Source organism: Dreissena polymorpha, chromosome 14 (genome assembly GCF_020536995.1).
Source record: "Dreissena polymorpha isolate Duluth1 chromosome 14, UMN_Dpol_1.0, whole genome shotgun sequence".
NCBI lineage: Eukaryota > Metazoa > Mollusca > Bivalvia > Myida > Dreissenidae > Dreissena > Dreissena polymorpha.
In genome coordinates, this window is record NC_068368.1 from 65,660,909 (window position 1) to 65,685,869 (window position 24,961).

At 34.5% G+C, this 24,961-nt stretch overlaps 1 protein-coding gene across 1 annotated transcript in view; it reads left to right on the plus strand.

The window, feature by feature from the left end:
* The window catches only part of LOC127858111 (receptor-type tyrosine-protein phosphatase mu-like), a 67,332-nt gene that overhangs the window by 36,562 nt on the left and 5,809 nt on the right, over positions 1 to 24,961 (plus strand). Inside the window, exons 2-16 of the mRNA XM_052395008.1 lie at positions 11,283 to 11,349; positions 11,499 to 12,998; positions 13,245 to 13,365; positions 13,604 to 13,695; positions 13,842 to 13,994; positions 14,366 to 14,529; positions 14,810 to 14,897; positions 16,333 to 16,397; positions 17,097 to 17,133; positions 17,827 to 17,930; positions 18,222 to 18,347; positions 18,525 to 18,673; positions 19,920 to 20,055; positions 20,474 to 20,602; positions 20,708 to 20,810. Coding sequence (XP_052250968.1) covers positions 11,301 to 11,349; positions 11,499 to 12,998; positions 13,245 to 13,365; positions 13,604 to 13,695; positions 13,842 to 13,994; positions 14,366 to 14,529; positions 14,810 to 14,897; positions 16,333 to 16,397; positions 17,097 to 17,133; positions 17,827 to 17,930; positions 18,222 to 18,347; positions 18,525 to 18,673; positions 19,920 to 20,055; positions 20,474 to 20,602; positions 20,708 to 20,810 — 3,016 coding nt within the window. The 5' untranslated portion in view covers positions 11,283 to 11,300. The remainder of the gene's footprint in view (positions 1 to 11,282; positions 11,350 to 11,498; positions 12,999 to 13,244; positions 13,366 to 13,603; positions 13,696 to 13,841; positions 13,995 to 14,365; positions 14,530 to 14,809; positions 14,898 to 16,332; positions 16,398 to 17,096; positions 17,134 to 17,826; positions 17,931 to 18,221; positions 18,348 to 18,524; positions 18,674 to 19,919; positions 20,056 to 20,473; positions 20,603 to 20,707; positions 20,811 to 24,961) is intronic.

The following is a 24,961-nucleotide window of genomic DNA, read 5'->3' on the forward strand; positions in this document are numbered from 1 at the left end:
ATAGAGAGACAATAACTCAGAAAGCTCACGAAATCTTAATAAACTGCTATCAAAGACGTCAACTTTGCCCGTAATAAAGTTAGATAGTTGTGCGATAAAATTCCATCAAACAATATATTTTGGTCCTAATATGCCATATTTCATTATAAAGCTGGTTGGCTTTCAAGTTGTCGAGATACTTCTGTTCAATGCTTAACCATGATTACTTCCAGTGACCGTTTGCAAAACTAATCTTCGTTTATAAATGTCACACAACAAAGGATGCTTGCTTATTACTCGTGATATTTGTTTCCTGATTTTTTCTAATATGTCTTCACCTGAATCTTATTCCAAATATATTAATGCAATGTTTATTTACTTCCATTCTCGTGTATTGGCATTTACATTCAAACCTATGCCTATGTCTTAGATGAAAGACTATGTCGTTGCGTATTACCCATCGCCTCATAAATTCCAGCATTAACATTGCTGTTTTGAATCTACATTGATCTGTGCCGAAATACGATGTGATCTAGACTGTCCGATATAGTTCTTATATGTGACAGATGTTTTCCCATATGAGCACCCTAGTCACATATGCAAAAGACTTCGTTACATCTTTTACTTACTCAGCATCCATTCGCACCATGTTTATTTCGTCTGTCAAAATATTTGCAAACCCATCAATTCTGGACAACGCTTTGTCCAAATACTGTTTTCCCGACACAAATCCTTACCAAGTCACCGTCACGTTCAAAGAGTACGTTTACAAACGGTATATTGTTTCTGGATTTTTATTGTTTGCTACATTAATAATCTGCTATAAAAAAAGATTGTAAGTATGTGTATGGCAATTGTTTACATGTTGGTTTATAACAACTATACCATATCTTTTAATGTGAGCCACCAAATTGGAAGATTAACAGCATAACCATTTGGAAATTAAACGGGATTTTCAAACGCCCGATCATAAGAATGTGTTTATCTATGATGTATTTAAATGTAATCGCTGTGTGTATTAAATATTATATTGGGATCAACTTCGACACAAGTAGATTATTCTATTAATTGCCTTATCTGAAATTTCATCGCGTTCTATCAGTTAACTCACTCAATAACATAAATTTTATTCGCTTTTCCGTTGTTCAGGCTACAATTAAAAATACAAAAAGACTAGTAGAATGCATTGTAAATTCCTAGGAGCTATCATTTACTTAAACCAACTTTTTATTAATTGCGAACAATCGCATAAGATATGGCATATAGAATTTGTCATGAAAACACTGCTTTAACTTTTGGGACGAATTTTATCTGCTTTAAAAAGTGATAAATCAAGAAGAACGTACGTGCTACTTTTCAAATCAAATATGTTCAATATTATGGCTGGGAATGAGTATTATCGTTATTTAGAAATTATCTATCACGCTGTTGTATTGACAGGTAAGTGGGTTTGTTTAATTATTTTATGCTTAAAAGAGTATATTTATCAGAACAGGTTTGTGAATTTAGTTGTAAACAGTTGACTGAAATATCTCAAAGGGTGAAATCACATATTTTCATATTCATTGCACGCTTAACGGGTTTGCAATCTTTAAAATAGTGCATTGTAATCATTTGCATAATTTATCATTTGCAGTTTTGAAAGAGTTACAGTTTAAAATTCACGCGTGGTTCTGAAACACTACGCATATTCAATGTTTGGATGGCCTCGCAAAAGACAAAATTAAGCAAAACTGATGAGAAAAGTATAAAAAAAAGAAGCTTTATTATGATTAAACTGTTATTTTATCATGAACAATAAAATAGACATGACTATTGATTATGTTTTGCGGTAAATTAAAGAAAAATCTACAAACGAGCATTCTTCACAATCATATAAAACATCATTGTGTTATCCCTTGCCTTCTTACACATGGGTACAATAAACCTTACCTAAAAGTTCAAATGTTATCATAAATAACAAGAGTGCCAAACTGTCACAAGATACGCCCGTTTGAAGGTTTTGGACAACTCGATAACTTTACCATGACCCATATTTGAGCTTGACCTACATATCATCTAGACACAACTTCTGACCAAATTAGGTGAAGATCAAACTAAAACTACTTCAATTAGAGAGCGGACACCATGCTAAATGCTTGAAATGCACTAAGTGAGCTGATGACCTCGTTTTTGACCCGGCATGACCCATATTCAGTGATTTTTTTTGCCAGAAATTACAGCCGATATTCGGCTGCTTCCCAATTGCAAACTAGAGCTTTGTCACTGAATGTGACTTATACCCCCATACCACTTTGACGCAGGATAAAAAGTTGTTTAAAAGTTTCGGATGAATACAATTTGAATTAGAGTCCGGACAAAGTGGCGCCGTTGAAAATGCACTAATTGACCCTATGACCTAGTTCTTGACCCGACATGACCCATATTCGAACTTGACCTAGATATCAACTAGATGCAACTACTGACCAAGTTTGGTAAAGATCGGATGAATACAATTTGAATAAGAGTCCGGACAAAGTGGCGCTGTTGAAAATGGACTAATTGACCCTATGACCTAGTTTTTTACCTGGCATGACCCATATTCGAACTTGGCCTAGATATCAACTAGATGCAACTACTGACCAAGTTTGGTGAAGATAAGATTTATACAATTTGAATTAGAGTCCGGACAAAGTAAAATGCACTAATTGACCCTTTGACCTAGTTTTTGACCCAGCATGACCCATATTCGGACTTGACCTAGATATCAACTAGATGCAACTACTGACCAAGTTTGGTGAAGATCGGATGAATATAATTTGAATTAGAGTCCGGACAAAGTGGCGCCGTTGAAAATGCACTAATTGACCCTATGACCTAGTTTTTGACCCGGCATGACCCATATTCGAACTTGGCCTATATATCAACTAGATGCAACTGCTGACCAAGTTTGGTGAAGATCGGATGAATACAATTTGAAATAGAGTCCGGACAAAGTGGCCCCTTTGAAAATGCACTTATTGACCCTATGACCTAGTTTTTGACCCGGCATGACCCATATTCGAACTTGGCCTAGATATCAACTAGATGCAACTGCTGACCAAGTTTGGTGAAGATCGGATGAATACAATTTGAATTAGAGTCCGGACAAAGTGATGCCTTCCGCCCGCCGCCCGCCGCCCGCCCGCCCGCCAAGGGGTTTCACATAATACGTCCCGTATTTTATACGGGCGTATAAAAAATGAAGGTTGGATTTTTAATTGGATCATCCCGCTAAGAAATTTCGCAGCAAGTAATGTCGAGATAAAGAGTGAATATCAACACGAAATAAACGCTACTAACTTTCTTGGTGATATGGCTGAAAAGTGAGCGGCATTTAAACAATAAATACAAGTAATAAACGGTATAAAACGAGGAAAATATCTGCCTCAGCATGAACGTCGCCATCCTGACTATCACGTGATTACCCCTTCTGATCTCTGTTTGTATAGTCCATAGTCCGTAAAGATAGCTAATTTGATTTTATGAAATAACGTAGCCAAATTTAAATACACAACGTCCATTTTGTTCATGCAGACAATGTGATAATAAGGATCTAAGAAGCCTTTTAATCTTATAAGCAAATTTGACTGTGTTGATTTTATAAACATTGTCATTTGAGTTCAAATAGTTGATATGATAAATGTAGACATATGTAGCCTTGTGGTGTTGTTTTCCGACTAAATTACCCAAATATTTAAAACAACTGATATGATTTTTTGGATAAAAATAACCGCTAAATTTTATACAAAGCGTCACTTGACGGTTTGTACTAAATATACCCTTAATAGCCTTATTAGTATTTTTATTTTTGTATTTACCGTCCCTTAAGAACAAAGAGATGCCCTAACCATTCGTTGAAATTAAAATTCATGCTTAACATGTGCTAATAGTGAGATATCATTGTGTGTTTCTAAAAGGCGTCGTGTGCCGCTTTTAAAACACGTAACATTAATTATCATTGGATGGCCCTCTTTCAAAGTTTGCTCAAATCGTTCTTGCCCAGTGCTTATATTGGCCACTAAAAATAAACGTGCACATCAAACATATATAAAAACCGCTATACTAAGACGTTTGATATTTTTTGCAGTATTGTAACTATTTTAACTTTAAAATATGTTTTGAAAGCACTTGGTTCAGAGATGTTATATACGTCGAGCACAGATAATACTATGTTTGCCTAACAGGATACCATGGTCCGCAGTGCCAGCAATTTTTGTAAACAAATTTCAGGGCGGCAACTATTATAAAGAAACCGGACCTTGTTACTGTTCGGTGTTCATTTGACGTAAATTCGACTGTTTTCAAATTGTTTATTATGGGTTCGATTGTAGTATGTTGTGCTCACTATGATGGCTGTGAAAGACACCTAGGAACGTCCGCATGTAACCCAAAACATACATTGCCGTTGTGGGACCAGTATATTTATGGTATGGGCAAAATTGCTTTTGTAAGCACAGCTTGACATGTTATAATTATGCCGTCGCATTTGAAACGCAGGGTACGCTTTATATTAGAATAAATGCAAATTTTCGAAAACGGTTCCGGGTCAACATGATGGCTTATATCAATGTAATGATTCATAATTAAATGTATGGAGGTTAAACAACATTTTCAGGCCGATATATTTGCTCGCATAGAACGGCCACCAAACCCAAAATAAAAACGAGTTATCACGTTGCTATTCCTTGAAAAACTCTCGATCTGCGTATCTGGATATCAACTGCTCATTGTCGAATAGGCATTTTACGTCTCTTAATGCCCGTTCATCCGGAACTCCGTGACGAGTTTAGCACTTGAATCTGACCAACTTACGCAGTGCTTATGCGGCGTGCCAATGCAGATGCATGCTTATCTGCAAACTGACATTTACTACTATTTCTTTCATACTTTGATACTTTCTATCTATAAATGCGAGGATAATCTCAATCATTTTTTGTAACCTATTACTTCATGGTTTTTGTCAATTGGCTTGCCAATGGACTTAATAACCACAAATCAAAAAGACGAATTTATCGAAGATTTTCTTATGATATTATTTCTAGCACAATTTTTAGTGAATTTGTCTTAGAAAATGTTTAGTGAAAAAATCGTTCTTAGAAAATAAAACAAATGGCGTTCGTAAAACAATTCTATTTTTTACAAATGCTTTTAACGTTTACTATAGACCAGTTGACGAGTGTAGTCACGCGCACCTGCAAAGTTTAGACTCCGCCCGGTGGTTTGCAAAAAGAAGGTTGAATATATATAAGCGCATATGGAGAAGGTTGACAAAATCATCTTTTTATTGATAATCATGCACAATATCAATATAATTTATAATTATTATTATTATATTTCCTGAATAAAACATTAGCATTCAAAGAAATATTTTGTTTGGAACGATTATATTGTTGTTATTATGTGTTCTTTAAGAGCTAAGAGCTCCTTATGTTGTTACCACAAAAATCTCTCTACTTGGCACGTCTTCGCGACCATTTTAAGTTAAAACATTCTCAAAAATTGAAATTCTTTCAGCATTAATTAAATTTAACAAACGCAAACAAATAATAATGAAAACAAACAGCAAATAGATCGATTTTATGTACGCAACATATAGTAACTGATTTGAACCTTTATATGTCTGAAAACAATAACATTGTTACAATTTAAATAAATTCTCTTGATAAATGTAATTGTTTTATTTAATTGTTCACACCAATTTTGACACTCTTTGTTGCAGCATTTTTCAACCCGATGTTTAATTTCACCTTTCTTCATCACAAACCGATCATCTCGTTATGATCAGATACTGTCCAGACAATTACAAAGAAAACATGGTGTTATACACCCAGGACCTATACTTGGGTCCCTGCATAAACCACATGTTGCAGACGAGTGTCTTTTCATTAAACACAATTTATGATACCACAATGTCATCCCGATTGTAGGACATAAGCCCCCAGGACATAAGCCCCCAATGATAAAATGAACATTTGGACATTTGCTCCCCCCACTAGAAATAAGAGGTATGACATAAGCCCCCCAGTGCTTATTTTCCATCTGGACATTTGCCCCCCCCCCCAGTGCTTATTTTTAAAGTGGACATTTGCCCCCAGTGCTTATATCATATGGTGTTTCCATGGCTATATCTCTGTATTTGGATTCAGTATTATGTCATATCTCATAAATATATAATCATAGAAACTTGGACCATTATAATTTAAAATAAAAAGGTCCAGAAACTCATTTAAATTGCCTAATCTTAAATAAAACAAACATCTTAAAGAATGTTAATTGTGTTTTTATTAATCAATCAAAAGGATTATATTATCAAATAATAATTATCATAATTAAGTACAAATAATGATGATAAAAGTGAACACATATCACAACAATTAAAGGCAAACACTTGTTGTTATAAATTGCATTTTTGTGATAAACTGCATTAAAGTATGTACAACTCTAATTAATGTTTCAGTGGTGGTAATTGGATAATCATCTCAAAGGTTTTGATAAATCATGTGGTGATAATTGGACATGATTATCTGCTCAATCGAGTTATGTAATCGAAAATTGGACAGTTCAGATTTATATTCAATGCACAATAACTGAAAATAAAAGGATTCTTATTTTGAGTTTAAAGGTGTTTTTTCATTACTAGTTATTACTTTCCTTTGCTTATATCATCATTTTAAAAGAGAAAAAAAGACTAATTCCAAATAATGTGTCTGGAACCATTACTAAGTAATGATTTTCTTTAAACTAACATTCTCATGTTCAAGCCATTCATTTCCTCTGCTTATATCATGCTTATATCATCATTACAAATAAATAAAAAAATATATATTAATTCCAAATTTAATTGTGTGACTGGAACCATTTATGTAGATCTAATAAAAATCTTTAAACTTAAAATAAGATTCCTTCTATTGTCAATTTTAACAGTTAATAGAAATCTCAATATCCATGTAAAAACATAAATGTAAATTATATAAATCTGAAAAACATGTCCACTCCCTTCTCCACACACACCCCCACCCAATATGGCACAATACTGAATCCGAATACAGAGATATACTCATGGAAACAACATATGTTATAAGCACTGGGGGGCAAATGTCCACTTCTAAAATAAGCACTGGGTGAAAATGTCCAGATGCAAAATAAGCATAGGGGGGATTATGTCATACCTGTCATTTCTACTGGGGGGCAATTGTTCAAATGTTCATTTTTGCATTGGGGGCTTATGTCCTTGGGGTCTAATGTCCGGTTCCCTGTCATCTCTTCGCTTATTTAGCAACCATTAAAGCCAAATTTTAAAAGCAAAATACTGAATAGTTGCTTCAATAAACTATTTAAAAATTAAAAACAAAATGAAGACATTTTTCGGAAATGGATTAACAAAAACTAGTGTATATATATTAGCCAGTTAAATCATAATAATGCAGTGTTTAATAAATTTAAATTTAAAAGAGCGTGTAATTTTATTGCTTCGCAATTAAGGTATTAAACGGGTACCGGCAAATGTAAACTCCGCTAGTACGTGTAAAGGTTGTTCTTTACTGCAGTGTAAGAAACACCATCATGAAAACAACAATCACAATAGGGCGAACATACTAGCGTTAAATATATTAAATATTATCACTAGTAAAGAGATTTCAATATACACGCAAAGACAGTTCACACGCAAAAACAGTTCAATTTGCATATTATGCAGGTTTTTTCCCGTTTGTATGTTAAAATTTATTAATATTGTCATTCAATATAAACGAAACGAAACTTTATGCAATGGAAAAGAATATTACCTTAACATTTAAAAAATGTAATGTATTCCGCTTTTTAGGGATTTGTTTTATAATTGATTAAATGCACCTATTACACTTTTCATCGCTGGTGAAAAATAACAGTATCTACACCATTTATATATATAATCAAATTAATATATGTTTAAATTATTTTTGAAATATCATTTATTTCAGTCATACTATTATTTATTGTTTTGTTTTGTGGAATTGTCAGTATTTGGTCTTCCGACCAAGTTTACTCTGATGCTTATAAGTACTTCGTATTTTTTATGAAAAAGGAAATTATATTTATAATTATAAATTTATTGGTACTAAATATGATATATATTTGCACTTTTTTTAAAGTTTTAATGTTTATTTTGGATTTTTTTTTATCGATTTATTGACTGATCAAAAGCCCTTTATACATGTTTTACGTAACTGAAACCAGTGTTTTTACCAACCAGTCAGTGCGCATGCATGGAAAATTCCGATTGTAAACAATATGATTCAAACAGAGGGGGTTAGCCCGTGATAGTCGTAGCCGTTTTATACCATTTATTACTTGTATTACTTTTTTAAATGCCGCTCACTTTCCAGCCATATTAGCAACAAAGTTACTATCGTTTATTTCGTATGACAATACGCTCTATTTCTCGACTTCACTCCATGCGTAATTCTTAGCAGGATGACCTAATTACAGCAAGAAAATTCGCGGGCAGAAAAGTCGAGATATAGAGCGTATTTTAACACGAAATAAACGCTTATCATCTTTTACAGATATGGCTGTAAATTGGGCGTCATTTAAAAATTAAACAAAAGAAATGAAGGATATACAACGGCGAAAAATAACTGTCTCGGGATTGACGTTGCCATCTTGACTATCACGTAATTACCCACTCTCTCATAGATATTATGTTTCGCATTGTAAGATTAAAGTTTGTGTGGCGCAGTGGTAGAGCATCAGTTTACAGTGCATGGCATCACGAGTTCGAATACCGGTAACATATGTGTGTTTTTACTTACATTACAAATTCTATTAAAACATTAAAATAATTGTAAGCAATCCTTTCTAATGTCATTTGAAAAAATGCCAAAATCTGTGGTGAACTATTCCCTTAAAACAAAGATGGAAACTAGATTATTATTAAATTATCGAAGTTCCACTTGTTCCATATACGCCATCTTTCCAATAAATATGTTCCTAATATATTGTGCATGCTCAGTTATATGTTGTTTTTTTAAAGTGAATATCGTCGTATTTGAATTTGAGATAACATACATTTTCAAAGTATTTATTCATTGGATACGTTACTCCAAATAGTGTTAACAGATAGATAATTGTCTTGTTTCTTGCTGAAGACTTTCGAGTTTTTCAAGGCTGTAATATCGTTAAACTTTGTGACGTCAAACATTTACCGTGCGATTTCGGACGGAAAGAGGGGGTCAAATAATAATATTTTGCGTATGTAAAGAAGTCGGTAAATATAACAACAACAGCAAAAACAACAAGGAATTGTTCATTTTTTATTAAATGAAAATGAAGCAATCGTAGCAATATAACCATGAATAAATTAATAGTAACAGCACAAGAAAAACAAAGATAATTTTAACCTTAGCTTCCGAATGAAAAGGTCGTTCAGTCTAGTAAATAGTAATGATGTTATGATAATGTTAATTAAAACAAGAGCATAAATAAATATCTAGCCAATAAGAAAAACATTAGCATTTATTTACTCGCAGAATACCAAGCTCCCTTGATACATATTTTTGATTTTCTGATTGATATAGGATGGTTTGCAATATTTCACCACTTTTTGTTGCATTGATGTGAACTTATTCTTAAAAAAACTTATATTTCTGAAAGCCATTTAGATTTTCATTCAGTCATTTTTTCCTTTTACATAACTTATATTTCCCGGTATCTTGCAAATGGACTTTTAACGCCCTCGGCGCTCTCGTTTATGTAACGTAGCTGTATGCTGCGGGTGTTTAAGTCTTAGTTCTTGATTAACGATTTGGCTCGTAGGTCAACATTACTTCAAACCAATACATAACAGACATAACAAGTCCCAATTCAGATATGATATATAATGAAATTTAAATAATTGAGTATATAGTGTTATTCCAATTTCCCAAGGTACATAACGATGCAAGTTCGGATTGAATATGTATCGGGGCTTGCATAATTGATTATAGAAGTGTGGATTCATATTCCCAATGTGGTTTGGCCATCGAGAACATTTGTTTATATGGTCGAGTATGCGTATTGAAACGAGGTCTCCTGTTCCCAAAGGTTATTATCTGCACATGGCCATCACGAACACATTGGTCAAATGTGGAAAATTGTGTATTGCACTTTTCTGCTGTGACGTGTGATAGATGCATGAGCATCCATTCAATCAACAAGAGTTATTCAAGGGTGGGGTTAAGTGGATCAAGGACAAAGTACAGTCAACCAATCAAGAATGGGATAGGAAATATCTAAATTCTATGTTTATGTACCTTGGAATAAAATGTTGTTGTGTTATTGTAAGAGATACATTCTACAGTCCTAGTTAGACAATCGAGTAAAGCAGTCACGCTTTCTTGTCGTGGCGGCCATATTGGCCGCCGCGTTGTTAGAATGTATTTCACGAACATTAGCACGCGTTGTATTAGAGAATATTCAACCGAAATAAATCGCGATGAAAACAGAAATGAATGTTGTTTGTTACGTTGTGTTCTCCACGAACAATGTGCAATTACGCTACATTAAAAATTACCATAACTGGACACATTATCATCATAAACATCTCCATCAACAGCAAAAGAATCATAATCATATTCTTTATCTTCCTTGTATAGTGTATCGAATTTATGCTACACAAATCGACAAATTAAATCATCTTGAGCAGAGGTCTGTGAACATATTAGAAGTTATATGTATGTTTACAATTTACCATCCACGCCGCTTTGTTCTGTTCTGTTGTATAAACAAAAATGGAAAATCAACAGGACATACGTGTGTTTGCATCTTTATCTAGACCTAGAAAAACGATTTAAATATTGTGTGTAATTTTTAGCGAGGCTGTTTTCGGAGAAAACCCGAGGTATTGTCATAGCCTGCTCGTCGTCCGCCGTCCGCCGTCCAACGTCCGCCGTCCGACGGCCGCCGTCCGCCGGCGTCGTGCTAAAACCTTTGCATTGCATCTAAAATCAAAGTGCTTCCACCAACAACATTGACACTTCATATGTAGATGCACCTTGATGCGTTCTACACGCCACACCTGTTTTGGGTCACTAGGTCAAAGGTCAAGGTCATTGTGACCTCTAAAAAAATCACAAAAAAGCTGACAAGCTTTCGCAGCCGAGCGTGGCACCTGTTATGCGGTGTCCTTGTTAAAATTATCAGTGCAATAAAGGTTCCTAAACATGTTATGAAAATCGTGATTTGAATTTGAGTATAAATTATATTCCAAAAATTTCCTAAATTGATATTCTTGTGGAGGACTTGTTTTGGTATTTAATCTTTTTCAGAACTGGCAAGTGGTCGAGATGAAGTTGTTGTATCTCTTTTCCTTGTACATAATCAATAGCAGAAATGGTAAAATTATATACATTTGTGTTCAATAAGAAAATATAATAATCGATTTCAAACTAAATTGTTAGATACATTACAAACTAAAGTTATTTCGATAAATACTATATACTCATATCGATATGTATAAATAGTTCTCTCTTTTTTCTCTTCAGTACATGGACAATGCCAAAATTGTCGGTACAACGACTGCTATTTTACCGGGCCCCATGAATTGGTATGTACTTGGGGTTGCGCTGATGGTTTTTTCGGTACACAATGTTCTATGCAGTGTTCACCAGGCTGCACTGGTGTGTGTGACAAAAGCTCGGGAAACTGTTTGTGCAAATCAAATTATACTGGTGATCTTTGCAACATTTGTATACCAGGCAAATATGAAAGTCGTTGTCACCTAGATTGTCCAAGCATAAGATGCGCTAATAATATATGTGAAAAAACAAGCGGTATTTGTTTAGGGTGCGTAAATGGCTACACTGGATACTATTGCAACAGCGAATGTACTAATGGATGCCTCAATGACATGTGTAACCAGAATACTTCAACTTGTTCATATGGGTGTAAGGTCGGATACTATGGTGATGATTGCAAACGGTCTTGTAGCAGTTGGTGTGCGAATAAGTTCTGTAGCACCCCATACGGCATTTGTTCACCATGTATGAATGGCTACACTGGATACAATTGCGCTGATCAATGCGCTTACGGGTGTTTGAACAATATATGTGGCCAAAACGACAGAAAGTGTACTAACGGATGTAAAATCAGATTTTATGGAGACAGTTGCGAGTCGCAATGCCCCCCTAAGTGTCAAAGCTGTTTATCGGCGGAAAACTGTACAGCATGTGTTAGTGGATATTACGGCTCAAAGTGTGAAAGCCAATGCCCTGATACTTGTGAAACTTGCAGCAACAACGGAAAATGTACGATATGTAAATCGGATTTCTCTCACCCAAATTTGGATTGTCAATGTTCACAACGTTTTTGCGCCTCTGGCCTCTGCCAGTCGTGTACTAATTCTACTTACTATCTGGATGGAGAGGCATGTTGCCCGTGTAGCGCAAACTGTCAAGATTCCGTTTGTAAAACAGCTTTGCAGTGTACACATGGATGCGTAGATGGGTATTATGGCGAAGTATGTGACTTCAAATGTTCCGATAGAGACTTTTTCTGCAGTGTTTGTATTCTGGAAGCAAACCACCTATTTGCATGTAAAACGTGTAAAGAAGGGTATTTTCCTGGCAAAAACGCTTTATGTACAAAATGTTCAGAATCATGTGTGGATGATCCATGTAATAACTCAAATGGAAATTGTAAACATGGTTGTAAACAAGGATTTTGGAGTTCAAAATGTGACATTGCCTGCACAAATAATTGCTCAGTGTGTGACCAGAACAATGGACATTGCTTACAATGCTCATCTCCAAGTATGTATGGTACTGATTGCAATATGCTTTGCAGTGACACATGTGTTAATGCATCATGTCTAATTGATGGAACTTGCACAAACGGTTGCATTTATGATTACTATGGACCATCTTGTGAGAAGCCATGCCCTACAAATTGTGGACATAGTGATAACAAAACGCGGTGTTCAAATGCAACAGGTTTATGTCTTTTTGGGTGCAATGAAGGGTTTAAAGGAGAAGACTGCATGGAAGGTTTGAATAATCATACTTCTTATAAACATATGATGTGTATTATGCTTGAGATCATATGATGTTTTGTTTTGCACAATTTAAGAAACAAGAGTAATGTGAGTCAAACACAGATTTGATGGACGCCGCGATAGAAATATGTGTTGCCCATGTAGCAGTTCAGAAAAATTGTCCTTGATTCAATATACATAAAGGTGTACTATACGCAATAAACTATGCATTATAACACACGTATGATTGTGTTTATAGCCCCCAAGTTTGAAAATAGTAAAGATACATTGCCAGTAGCAGCAATAGGAGGAGGAGTTGCAGCTTGCGTGATATCTGCTCTTGTGGTGATCATTGTATTATTTATCTACTTTCGTAGAAGGTAATTAAACTACTGTCACATCGAAAATGGTTGCAGTTTAATGATAAAGTTCATAATATACGTGTATTATAAGTGTTTTCTTTCAGTTTTTATATAATTGAATATAATAGTGATTTATAATAATTAGGTTTTATTCTATGGCATAAATAAAACGTGTTTGACGTCATATCTAAGTTTTTAGATTTGAACATGAATTGTGTCAATGGCATTGTGACACTACTATTAAATGCGTTTGCAGACGTCCTGGCCCAAAGAATGAAACCATTCCAGTAGCATCAAACAATGAAAGCAACGCGTCTGCACCAATGTATGCACTTGTCACGCGCAGGGGTAAGATTTGCGTTTGGTAGAGATGTTGTAGAATTGTAGGCATTTAAACAAAACTTCACATTAAACTTAAACTTTAAAACTTAACTTGAATATGTGTGCAGCTTTACGGAATCAAAGCACAATACTCATAATATTTTTTTACAAAGAGCATCCAGTTTCGGTGTATGAAAACACGTCATCTGTAAAAGCAAATAACACCACAGTTCAAGTGCAGAACCCTGGTTACACAAAAAGACATCTTGAGCCGGTCTCCCCAAGGGATGGTACTTCAATAACAACAGAAGACAGCTTAGAAATCGGTACGTGTAATGTGTGCGTTATTATTTCTTATGTTTCTAAATGGATAGCGTGAACGAATTGAATTTGTAAGCATAGATCGTTATACACATATTCATATTTGTTATCCTTTCTTATTATCTGTTTCTTATCTGTCCATTTTTTATTAGTCCATATCCTAAAACGTGAATTGATGAATATAGTACACATATTTACTATTATTTATACTTGTTTTCCATTAATGTATGAAGTGCAATAATATTCCATATCCTGGGAACGTGAAATGATTAATTAAGTTAACGCATAACTTTTAAACATAGTAACATTGCAACTCCTAAAACTATAGGAGGCGAGTTATTCATGTAACAACTGCACTTGTTACTCATATCCCTAGATGAGTGGGACAGTATCGCTCGCAATAATGCGGTCATATTTGAAGAAAACGGAGGGGTGTACTACAACAATAGCGAGAAAGTAAAGACACTGAAAATATCAGTTGCAGAACTGTATAAATTTGTGATGTCGAAAAATATGGACTACTTCAAGAAAGAGTTTGAGGTGATGCTTGTTCAACTTTAAATAAAAAAATTTGGAACATCCACCCTTTGAAATTTATATTTTAATTAAGCATTTCAAAGCAATAAACCCAGTTTGATTAAAAGGTATGTTTTGTGGTTGTTTTGTAATTTCGTTATGGCACTTCACTCTGTCCTGCTTTTCGGTCGTTTCCGATAATGGGGGTCTTTAAATCATAAGCTCATATTATGTCTTTACTTGCCAGGTTTAGTTTATGAGTTCCAATTACTAATTGGTATACGTATTTCGTTTATTTTTGCAGAAACTTCCGTACGGGCTTCTAAAAGAGTACCGGGTTTCGCAAATGAAGGAAAACATTGCCAAGAACAGATACAAAGGCATTTATCCTTGTAAGTAAATTGCTACTTAATATAATAAAGAATATAATTTTGAAATTCATTTTAAACCCCACTCTCTTTGATTATTCATTTCATCGGGCTTCGCAAGACATTATATCAATCAATGCATGACTGTTTGTTGATTATTCTAAAGATTATGGATACCTTTATGTTAATTTTATCATACTACTACATTTATATTTGCCTGATAAAACGCTATCTGTTATATATTTTTTAACGTAACAAACCCTTTGGGGAATTATTGAATAAATAAAATAATCGAAATTTGTATCAAAGAAACCAAATTTCATACTTTTTTCAAAAGGCATTCACTAGATCAATATTTCAGTAGCATCGGGTTATCAAACGTCAATTAGTTTCGGACACTTCGGATCTTTATCATACTTGATGAATCCTTGTATATTTACGTATCATAAAGATCGGCAAAAATCGGTTAACTCCGTATGTATTCGTTATATATCCGTTACATACTTCATATTTACCTTTACAAACGGCCAATCAGAATTGCACACGTTAAATCTACTTCCGTTTTTTGTTAGTAAATAGTCAGTCTCAGGAGCGCAGCCGAACAAAGAAGGCGCATTATTGCTTGCTGTCGCGGGTGAGGCCCTTTACGGGTCTCCGCGTTTTATCTTGAGTATTGCTCGAACAATTGAAAACGTTGTGTTGTGTTAATAAGTAGAAATTTAACGCAAAGAAATCTGAAGTGGACTTTGCCTACGTTTATCGTGTATTTAGAACTACGTTACAATTTTAATCCCTTAACAGGAAGTTGTTATATCAGTTATGTTTGGAGGTAGGTCACATCACTCGGAAGCCAGTATAAGCCATCATTTGTTGGTGAAATAAATTCACACTCATCAAATCAAACAACTTGATACCAAGATGTCATATATTATTTGTATACATACACAAGTAACAAACACAGCAACACGTATATGTTACATGTTTAAGCGCCAGTGCTAATGACATCATTATAAACACGTCTAACAGCATATTCATCACCGTTAAAAATGCAGCGTCGCACATTTATATTAATTTTTGTTCTCTTAACATGGGGACGCAGATTTATGGTTAACAGAAATATACATATATATATATATATATATATATATATATATATATATATTATATATATATATATATATATATATATATATATATATATATATATATATATATATATATATATATATATATATATATATATATATATAATATATATGATATCCTCTATACAACTGAAATTTAGGAAAAAGAAAACGCGTCAAATATGAAATCCCCGTCATCTTGTTGGATATTCGTAATAATGGTAAAATATACACATCACAGATTACTGAGAAACAATACTTTTATTTGTGTTATACTTGATAAAACATTCAATCATAAACGTATACAATCATTAGTTTTAATGGTATAATCACAGATGACGACTGCAGGGTGAAGGTTCGAGGTGGAGACACCGACTATATCAACGCTAGTTTCATTGACGTAAGACACCGTTATCATCAAATTTAACTTAATACATTACAATAATTTTATTTGCTTTTGATGTGAATTGATTCTGTCTGGTTCTGTATAATACATGATTCAAAGCAATATTGAATTTTGAATTGATAACTTTTCATACTTATGCCACAACACGTACATGTGAATTTAGTAAACTTGAAATTGATGTATAGTAGCTTTCAATATATATAGGACCTGGCACGAGTTATCATATCGTACCATATTTTATTAAACGAAATCAGGAATTTTGTTCGTAAGCGAGCCTTTGGCGAGCTTACTTACGAATTTCCTGGACGAGTTTAATAAAATATGGTATGATATGACAACGAATGTCAGATCTTTTTTATCACATGCTTTTAAATAGCAAATTAAATAAATATTTACGCAAACATAATGATAAATTTCGAATGTTGTTTACATTTCCTGACGTCATTTGGAATGCCTCGGCGTTTACAAAACAAAATAACAAAATGCGATTGGTCAATAAACGAAAACAAAGCCAATGACAACGCTTTAAAATGTTGTATTACACATGTGCAATATAAAAAATATGTAATGGTTGAATTATATTGGAAACAGGGTATAGCATGTTGTAAAGAACAACTCATTGCTAATGAAAACAATACGAAAACACATGTATACGTTCAGTGTTAATTATGATCAGTTTTGCTGTGTTGTCAGGGTTACAAAAGGCGAAACGAATACATCGCAACATTGGGTAAATATTACTCACGCACTCTTAAAGCGGGTATATACGATTTTGTCAAATATTTATGAATTTATATAAAATGTGTAAAAAACGAATTATATATATATTTCAATATAAATTAAAATAAAAGTTAAGAAGAACATGTGTCGAAAAATGCGAAATAAGCCAGATATTTAATTCTGAAATTGAAAACGTCTGTACAGCCGAATTCGCCAGCATGTATATCATACATGTTAGATGTGAATCTAAACTTAGATTAACGGTTTATTTGAATTCCTGCAACGATATCTATTCATACGACACACGAACACGAACTCCAATCCTAATACAAAGACGAATGCTTCGGTTATTGTAGGAAAATATGTACGTCACAATCGGCTCGGGCCGCTAATTTGTCTTTGCTGCATTTTATGAAATTCGGCTTTAATGTATAATTTTTCTTGCCTATTTTGTGTAATTGTAACATATTCTATCAATATATTACAATTAAACACATATAAAAAATCGTATATACCCGCTTTAACATATGACTTTTATATTTATTTATTTTTTTGTATATTAGGTAAATTGCTATTTTACTTTTACATGAATAATGAAATACTTTGGAATATATATATTTTTATCCCATAGATTAAGTTGAAGCGAATTGTATTTTTATTCATATATGAAGATTATTAATTGGTTTTACTATTACTATATAAGGTCCCATGTCTAAACAACTAGGCAATTTTGCGACTTTCTGGAGAATGGCATGGCAACACAACGTGGAGACAATCGTTATGGTCACAAATCTGGTAGAGGAAGGGGTGAGTATGTCTTTGAAATTTGACCGATTTAATAGTTTTAAATATATATGGCATGATTAAAAACACAAATTGAAAGTATTAACCTAAAAATAATGTTTTTATTAGTGGTGAATTCAATGAAAATAACACTTCACTATAGGCATATTTAATTTCATACTCGTTTGATAAACCCCAATAAGGACAAATTATAATACACTCAAAATATTGATCAGGAGCTCTTTCGCTTTAAAGAAATTATATTGCTATATATGTGTCTCCAAATATATCCATCCCGTGAATATTTTCTTACAGAAAGACAAGTGCGAGAAGTACTGGCCCAGTGTTGATGCCCCTCAGATGTACGATGATATTCAAGTGTTATGTCAGAGTGAACACCAATATGCCGAATTTACACGACGAACGTTTACTGTTATTAAGGTATAATGGTTTAGCACTAATTCATATTCTACATCATTTATAAACCAACGAGCTATCATTGAAGTTATCGACATAATGGAACTGGCATATTTTAAGATACAATAGAAACAAGACAGTATTTGTTAAGGAAACTGTGCATGTGCAAGCATATATAACATACATTAACACGAATTTCAGGAAAGACAAACGCGGACTTTGACTCAGTTACATTTCACATCGTGGCCCGATAAAGATGTTCCAGAAGATGTTTCATCAATCATCGAATTCAGGCAGAATGTTTTACGTGCTCCGGCGACACTTGAAGGACCCACAATTGTGCACTGCAGGTACACGACAGAGAGTGTAGATATGTATGTGTGTCTCAATCGTACAAGAGAATGAAAGTCCCCCACTCATTCATCGAGAACGGTATTGGTATGTTCTATCTTTTTAAATAATTAGCAATTAAATAAATATCTAAAATATATTCGGCGCACTCCTGACTTTAAAATAGAATTAGAACATTTACGTTTCAAAAAAAAAATTGAAAACATTGGTTTTATTTTTAATGTAAGTTTTTTCTATTGTAAGTCGCTCATCCGCCGCATGAAAGGTTTGTTTTTCAGTGCCCGTACATTTGAACTACACAATAGTGTTCGTAGATAAAATATTTACTACTGGAGATCACACCAGATGTGTCATCACAAGGCTTATTATGATTTTATTCCTTCAGCATTCAAATATTTGGCATGTTTATATTTAATTAAAACGCAGTTTTCTATCGACACATTCAAATCACAACTTCAGCTCCGCGTCTTGTGAAAATGGGTATAAAGGGTTTCGATCAGCGTGGCTCAAGCCCAGTCTCAGTCTGGTAAAAAGAACGCTGTCCGCTACAAAATTACGCACGCCTTCATGCTCTCATTAGGTATATATTGACCAGACTTCGAGAAAGGCAATCTGGGCATTAGCTACGCTGGCCGCATATAGCAGAAGATCCATTTTCGCAATACATTTCGATAGAAAATTGAAGTCAAACTGTGTTATAGCACTATAGCAATAAATTGGCAGCCCATTCAGGCTTTAAGGAACAATGTCCAAACGGACTGGCCGAGTACTGCAAACATTTGTAGCTAGATAAATAAACGGTAGTTTTCATGACACAACACTATTTCGGAAGTTGTTGTTTTCTCATCGTTAAAGCGATACTAAGTTTCCAAAGTTTATCGATAGTCCATAATGTATTCCCTTTAATGTCCGAGTACTGACCCTGAAATTCTGCGAGAAGGATACGGGGAAGATAACAGAAACTGTGCCAACATTTGTGTCTAAGTGACGTCTTAACATGCAAAGAGTAGTCAGGAATTCCTTACACTGAACAGTGTTAAATCGTATACGCTGTATACCAATAATAAAAGAAGTTGTGGAGGATTTCTCTCAAAAAGCCAATGTATTTTTTGAATGTATTCGTTCGGGTCTGCTGCCGTTATGTAACGAATATTTAATATGAAAAGCTGGGTTTACCAGCTACGCCGATAAACAAACATCAATTTCGCATGTCATTTGTTACATGTTTGTTTGTTTCCGTTAAAGTGCAGGCATAGGGCGCACAGGTACTTACATTGCTATCGATATTCTCACAAAAGAGGGAGAAGCAGAAGGAGCTATAGATATTCCTGGCTGTGTATTGAACATGCGACAAAACAGGCCCAATATGGTACAGACAGCGGTAAGTATTTATTTAAATATTCAATCGTCAACCTTAAAAAAAACGACACGGAGCTTCAAAACGTTAATCATATATAATAAATATATTATTAAAAACTAATACAAGCACTCTTTGTGTTTGATGTAAAACAATGTTACATGTACATCTATATGACTATTGCCAGAAATTTCTTTGTAGGAAACGTTTGATACAAAAACTATTTTACATAATTTATCTAAGTTGATAACATATCGACATCACATTATTGTTATTATGTTATACAGATAATAACAGTTTATCGCAAATGGAATATTTCACGCACAATCGCGTATTTAATACAAACTAACTACGTACATGTACAAACTAAACCGTATTGCATGTTTTGTGTAAGAAACTATAACAGCAAATGCCATTTATACCTCAATACCTGCATTTCCAGGGACAGTACGCCTATCTTCATCATGCCGTTGTCCATTCACTCACATTTGAATGTCAGCCAGTTTCCAGTGGAAAGTTCCAATTGTACATGGACACGACATCAAAAGATAAAATCAGGAACATATTTCACGTAATATGTGTTTGCTTTTATTCCGTCGAAGTTATTAAGCCATAGTAAACTGTTGATGACACAATAAGCTATATTTCTGTTATCATCCGCTCATATATTATTCAGCAATTACAAGAGACAGCGTCGTGCGGGTCATCGGATGAAACCGAAGCAGTTGCAAGAAACGCCAAACGTACTGACAAGAACAGAGATGGAGCTGATATCCCAGGTATAAACTCGGTTGATGATCAGTTACATTATCCCTCTAAATACGCCATCAGTTTTAAAGCAATTGGCAAATGTAGCATTGAAAGATGTGTGTGCTTTAAAACGAAAACAATACAGAACAACAACCAAAAATTAACAAAGGACTTGCGCTTGGCTTCGATATAAATTGTACTTATACACCGCATCTTCGCGTGTGAGGCTTTCTGTTATTATGTCTAATTTGTATGATTGGTACATACTTTCTGACTGAAAGTTGACTATATATAACTGTTTCTAGCATTACTTTTTTTCGAAACAAATGCAAACAAAGTTCTGTGATTGCTGTGTATCCGACTTTAGGATATGCTGTGTATCCGACTTGAGGATGATAACAAGCAAATAACAGGAACGCGTTTATAGATTTATTAACAGTAAAATTTCCTGTACAGTCACCAGGCGGTTGCACACCACTATATATTCGGTATTGTATAAATCCCCGACATGCCACATGCCACATACCTTCCCCCTTATATGAGATAAAATTACCATTATTTCCACTATAGAGGTTACATAGGCCATCAGTTTTAGAGCAATTGGCAAATGTAGCATTGAAAGATGTGTGTGCTTTAAAACGAAAACAATACAGAACAACAACCAAAAATTAACAAAGGACTTGCGCTTGGCTTCGATATAAATTGTACTTATACACCGCATCTTCGCGTTTGAGGCTTTCTGTTATTATGTCTAATTTTTATGATTGGTACATACTTTCTGACTGAAAGTTGACTATATATAACTGTTTCTAGCATTACTTTTTTTCGAAACAAATGCAAACAAAGTTCTGTGATTGCTGTGTATCCGACTTTAGGATATGCTGTGTATCCGACTTGAGGATGATAACAAGCAAATAACAGGAACGCGTTTATAGATTTATTAACAGTAAAATTTCCTGTACAGTCACCAGGCGGTTGCACACCACTATATATTCGGTATTGTATAAATCCCCGACATGCCACATGCCACATACTTTCCCCCTTATATGAGATAAAATTACCATTATTTCCACTATAGAGGTTACATAGTCAATCTGTTCTTTAAGTCTTTAAGATAAAACAATGTATTTTTTAATGTGAACATAATACGTGTGCTGTATTATAGTCACTCACAGTGTATATTTTGAACATGCTGAAACATCGATGTTCATGAGGCAAACGTTAAGTGTCAGATGTTCTCTTCTTATTACATTGACTATAGTTTGGAGTGTGTGTTGTTTGTTTTTTTTTAATACATTTCCTAATATTCATCACAATCTAACTAAAAAAAACAACAACACTAAAAACATAAAACTAAGAACATTTAACTAGAGTTCTTGATTACCCAGGGCATTGTTATGTCCCTTTAAACACGAGTAATCAAGTAATATATTTAATTTATCAACTATGAACATCTGACAAACGTTCTTGATTACCCAGGGCATTATTATGTCCCTTTACACAAGTAATCAAGTCGCAGATCTAATTTATCTGGCTTCTTCCTTTCCCTCAAGGGATAGCGTTAACTTGAGGATGACTCTTGTGGTATGCATGGAACTGACGCTTCTATCTCAGTCGGTTTTGATGGTGGACTAGTGACTCTAGAATGCGACTCAGGAACCATTTAAGGATCAGTACCGGTGTTAATTGCTCCAGTAACTGGTATATCGATGGGTATGATGGAACGCGATATAGGAATATTTTCCGAATAAGCACGAATTTGGTCTGTGTGCCTACGCCAGATGACTCCAGGCTCAATTTCCACCTCGTAGGAGACCGGACCTGTTTTCCCACGAATTGCACCAGATGTCCATTTTTCGCATCCCACTCTGTAATCACGCACTGCAACATGTTCACCAATTTCGAAGTGCCGATTGTTGATTGATCGCACCATCTTTTATTGTTAATTTTCAACACGACTTTTTAGACTTAGTTTTACTAAATCCAGTCTGGTCACCAAAGATCGACCTATAAACAACTTGGCTGGGGTCTCTTTTGTGGTAGAATGCTCTGTATTACGGTACTGTATCACAAATTTTGAAACTTTGGTCTGAATTGTTCCTTGATCATGCTTAGCCGCTTTAAGCGCCTGTTTCATAGTCTGAACAAATTTCTCCGCCAATCCGTTTGTTCTTGGGTGATATGGTGCACTGCGAATATGTTTCACACCATTAATTTTCAGAAAATGCTTGAATGATTCACTGACAAATTGTGGACCATTGTCACTCACAATTTCTTGACAGACTCCAAAATCTACAAATATAGCCCTTATCACTTCTATGGTATGCATGGCTGTAGTCTTTTTCATTACCTTTACAATTGGCCATTTTGAGTATGCATCAACCAGAACCAAAAACATATATCCATGAAATGGTCCCGCGAAATCAATATGTACCCTTGACCAAGGCTTTGTAGGGTATTCCCATGGATGGATGGGTGCTTCTGGAGGGCTAGGTTTTTTGGCCACGCAACCAGAACATCTTTTGGTCACATTTTCCAACTCAAAGTCTAAATTGGGCCACCAACCATAGCTTCTAGCCAAAGACTTCATTTTCACCACACCTATGTGTCCTTCATGGAGTTCTTCAATAACTTTTCTGTGTAATGCTGCAGGGATTATAACTCTTTAACCCCACATAATACAAACTTGGTGAAGAGAAAGTTCATTTTGTCTTTGTATGTACGGTTTCAATTCAATTTTAACTACATACATATCCATGTTACTCATTCCATTTGCTACCATTGTGTACACTTGCGATAGAATTTGATCGTTTCTTGTAGCATTTGCTATTTGCTAACAGGTTACTGGAAGTTTCTCCATCATATGATTAAGAAACTCTTCTGTTGCGTCTATATTGTTCACTTCGGTTTCATTCAACGGTAATCTGGACAGACTGTCGCAGTTCCCGTGAGCTTTAGTGTTTTTGAATTGTATGTCATACACATATCCTGTCAAGAATAAGGCATACCTTTGCAATCTTGCTCCTGATGTGGGATTTATTCCCTTCTTTGGGTTAAATATTGATAACAGTGGCTTGTGATATGTAATCAGTGTCAATTTGTTCCCGTACAAGTACATATTAAACTTTTTTACTCCCCACACCAAAGCTAAAGCTTCTTTGTCAATTTGACTGTAATTATTTTCAGCTGAGTTGAGAGTTCACGAAGCAAATGCTATTGGTCTTTCTTATCCATCTGATAACTTGTGACTCAGAACTGCTCCTATGCCATATGCACTTGCATCACACGCGAGCATTACTAGTAATGTCGGATCAAAGTTTATCAGAACCAAATATGATGTGATCATCTCTTTAACTTTTCTTACAGCATTTTTGCATTTTTCTGTCCAACTCCACTGCGCATCGTTTTTAAGTAATTGATGCAACGGATGTAGCACTGTTGAGAGAGTTTTCATAAATCTTGAGTAATAGTGTACTAATCCCAGAAAAGCTCTCAATTCTTTGACATTGTTTATTTCTGATGCGTTAACTATCGCTATAATTTTGTCTTCTGTTTTGTGTAACCCTTTTTGTTCAACTTCATGACCGCAGAACTCAATTTTTCTCTGGAGTTATTGACGTTTGTCAGGATTAACTCTGATGTTGTACTCTTCTAATTTGTATAGCACTTTTTCAATGTTCTCTAAATGAATGTCCTCAGTACTGCCAGTGATAATCATATCGTCCAAGATTACTCTTACCCCAGGAATTCCACATATTATTTGCTCTATAGTTCTCTGAAATATTGCAGGAGCTGAAGCAATAACAAACATTAATCTGTGGCTTCTAAACAATCCTTTGTGAGTGCTAAATGTCAAGAGCTCTTTACTATCTTCATCAACTTCCATCTGAAGATAAGCATTTTTCATGTTTTTTTGTAAATCGTTTCCCTTTGCCTAAGGATCCAAAATTTCTTCAATTCGTGGTAATGGATATTGATTCACTTGAAGTACTGGATTTACTGTTACTTTGAAATCACCGCAAATTCGGATTTCATCATTTTTTGCTTTTGGAACTGCCACAATTGGTGTCGCCCAATTGCTATGTGTAACACTCTCCAATATTCCTTCAGTGATTAATCTGTCAAGCTCCTTTTCAATTTTCCGGCTTCATCGCTTAAGGGACACTTCTGGCTTTTACAA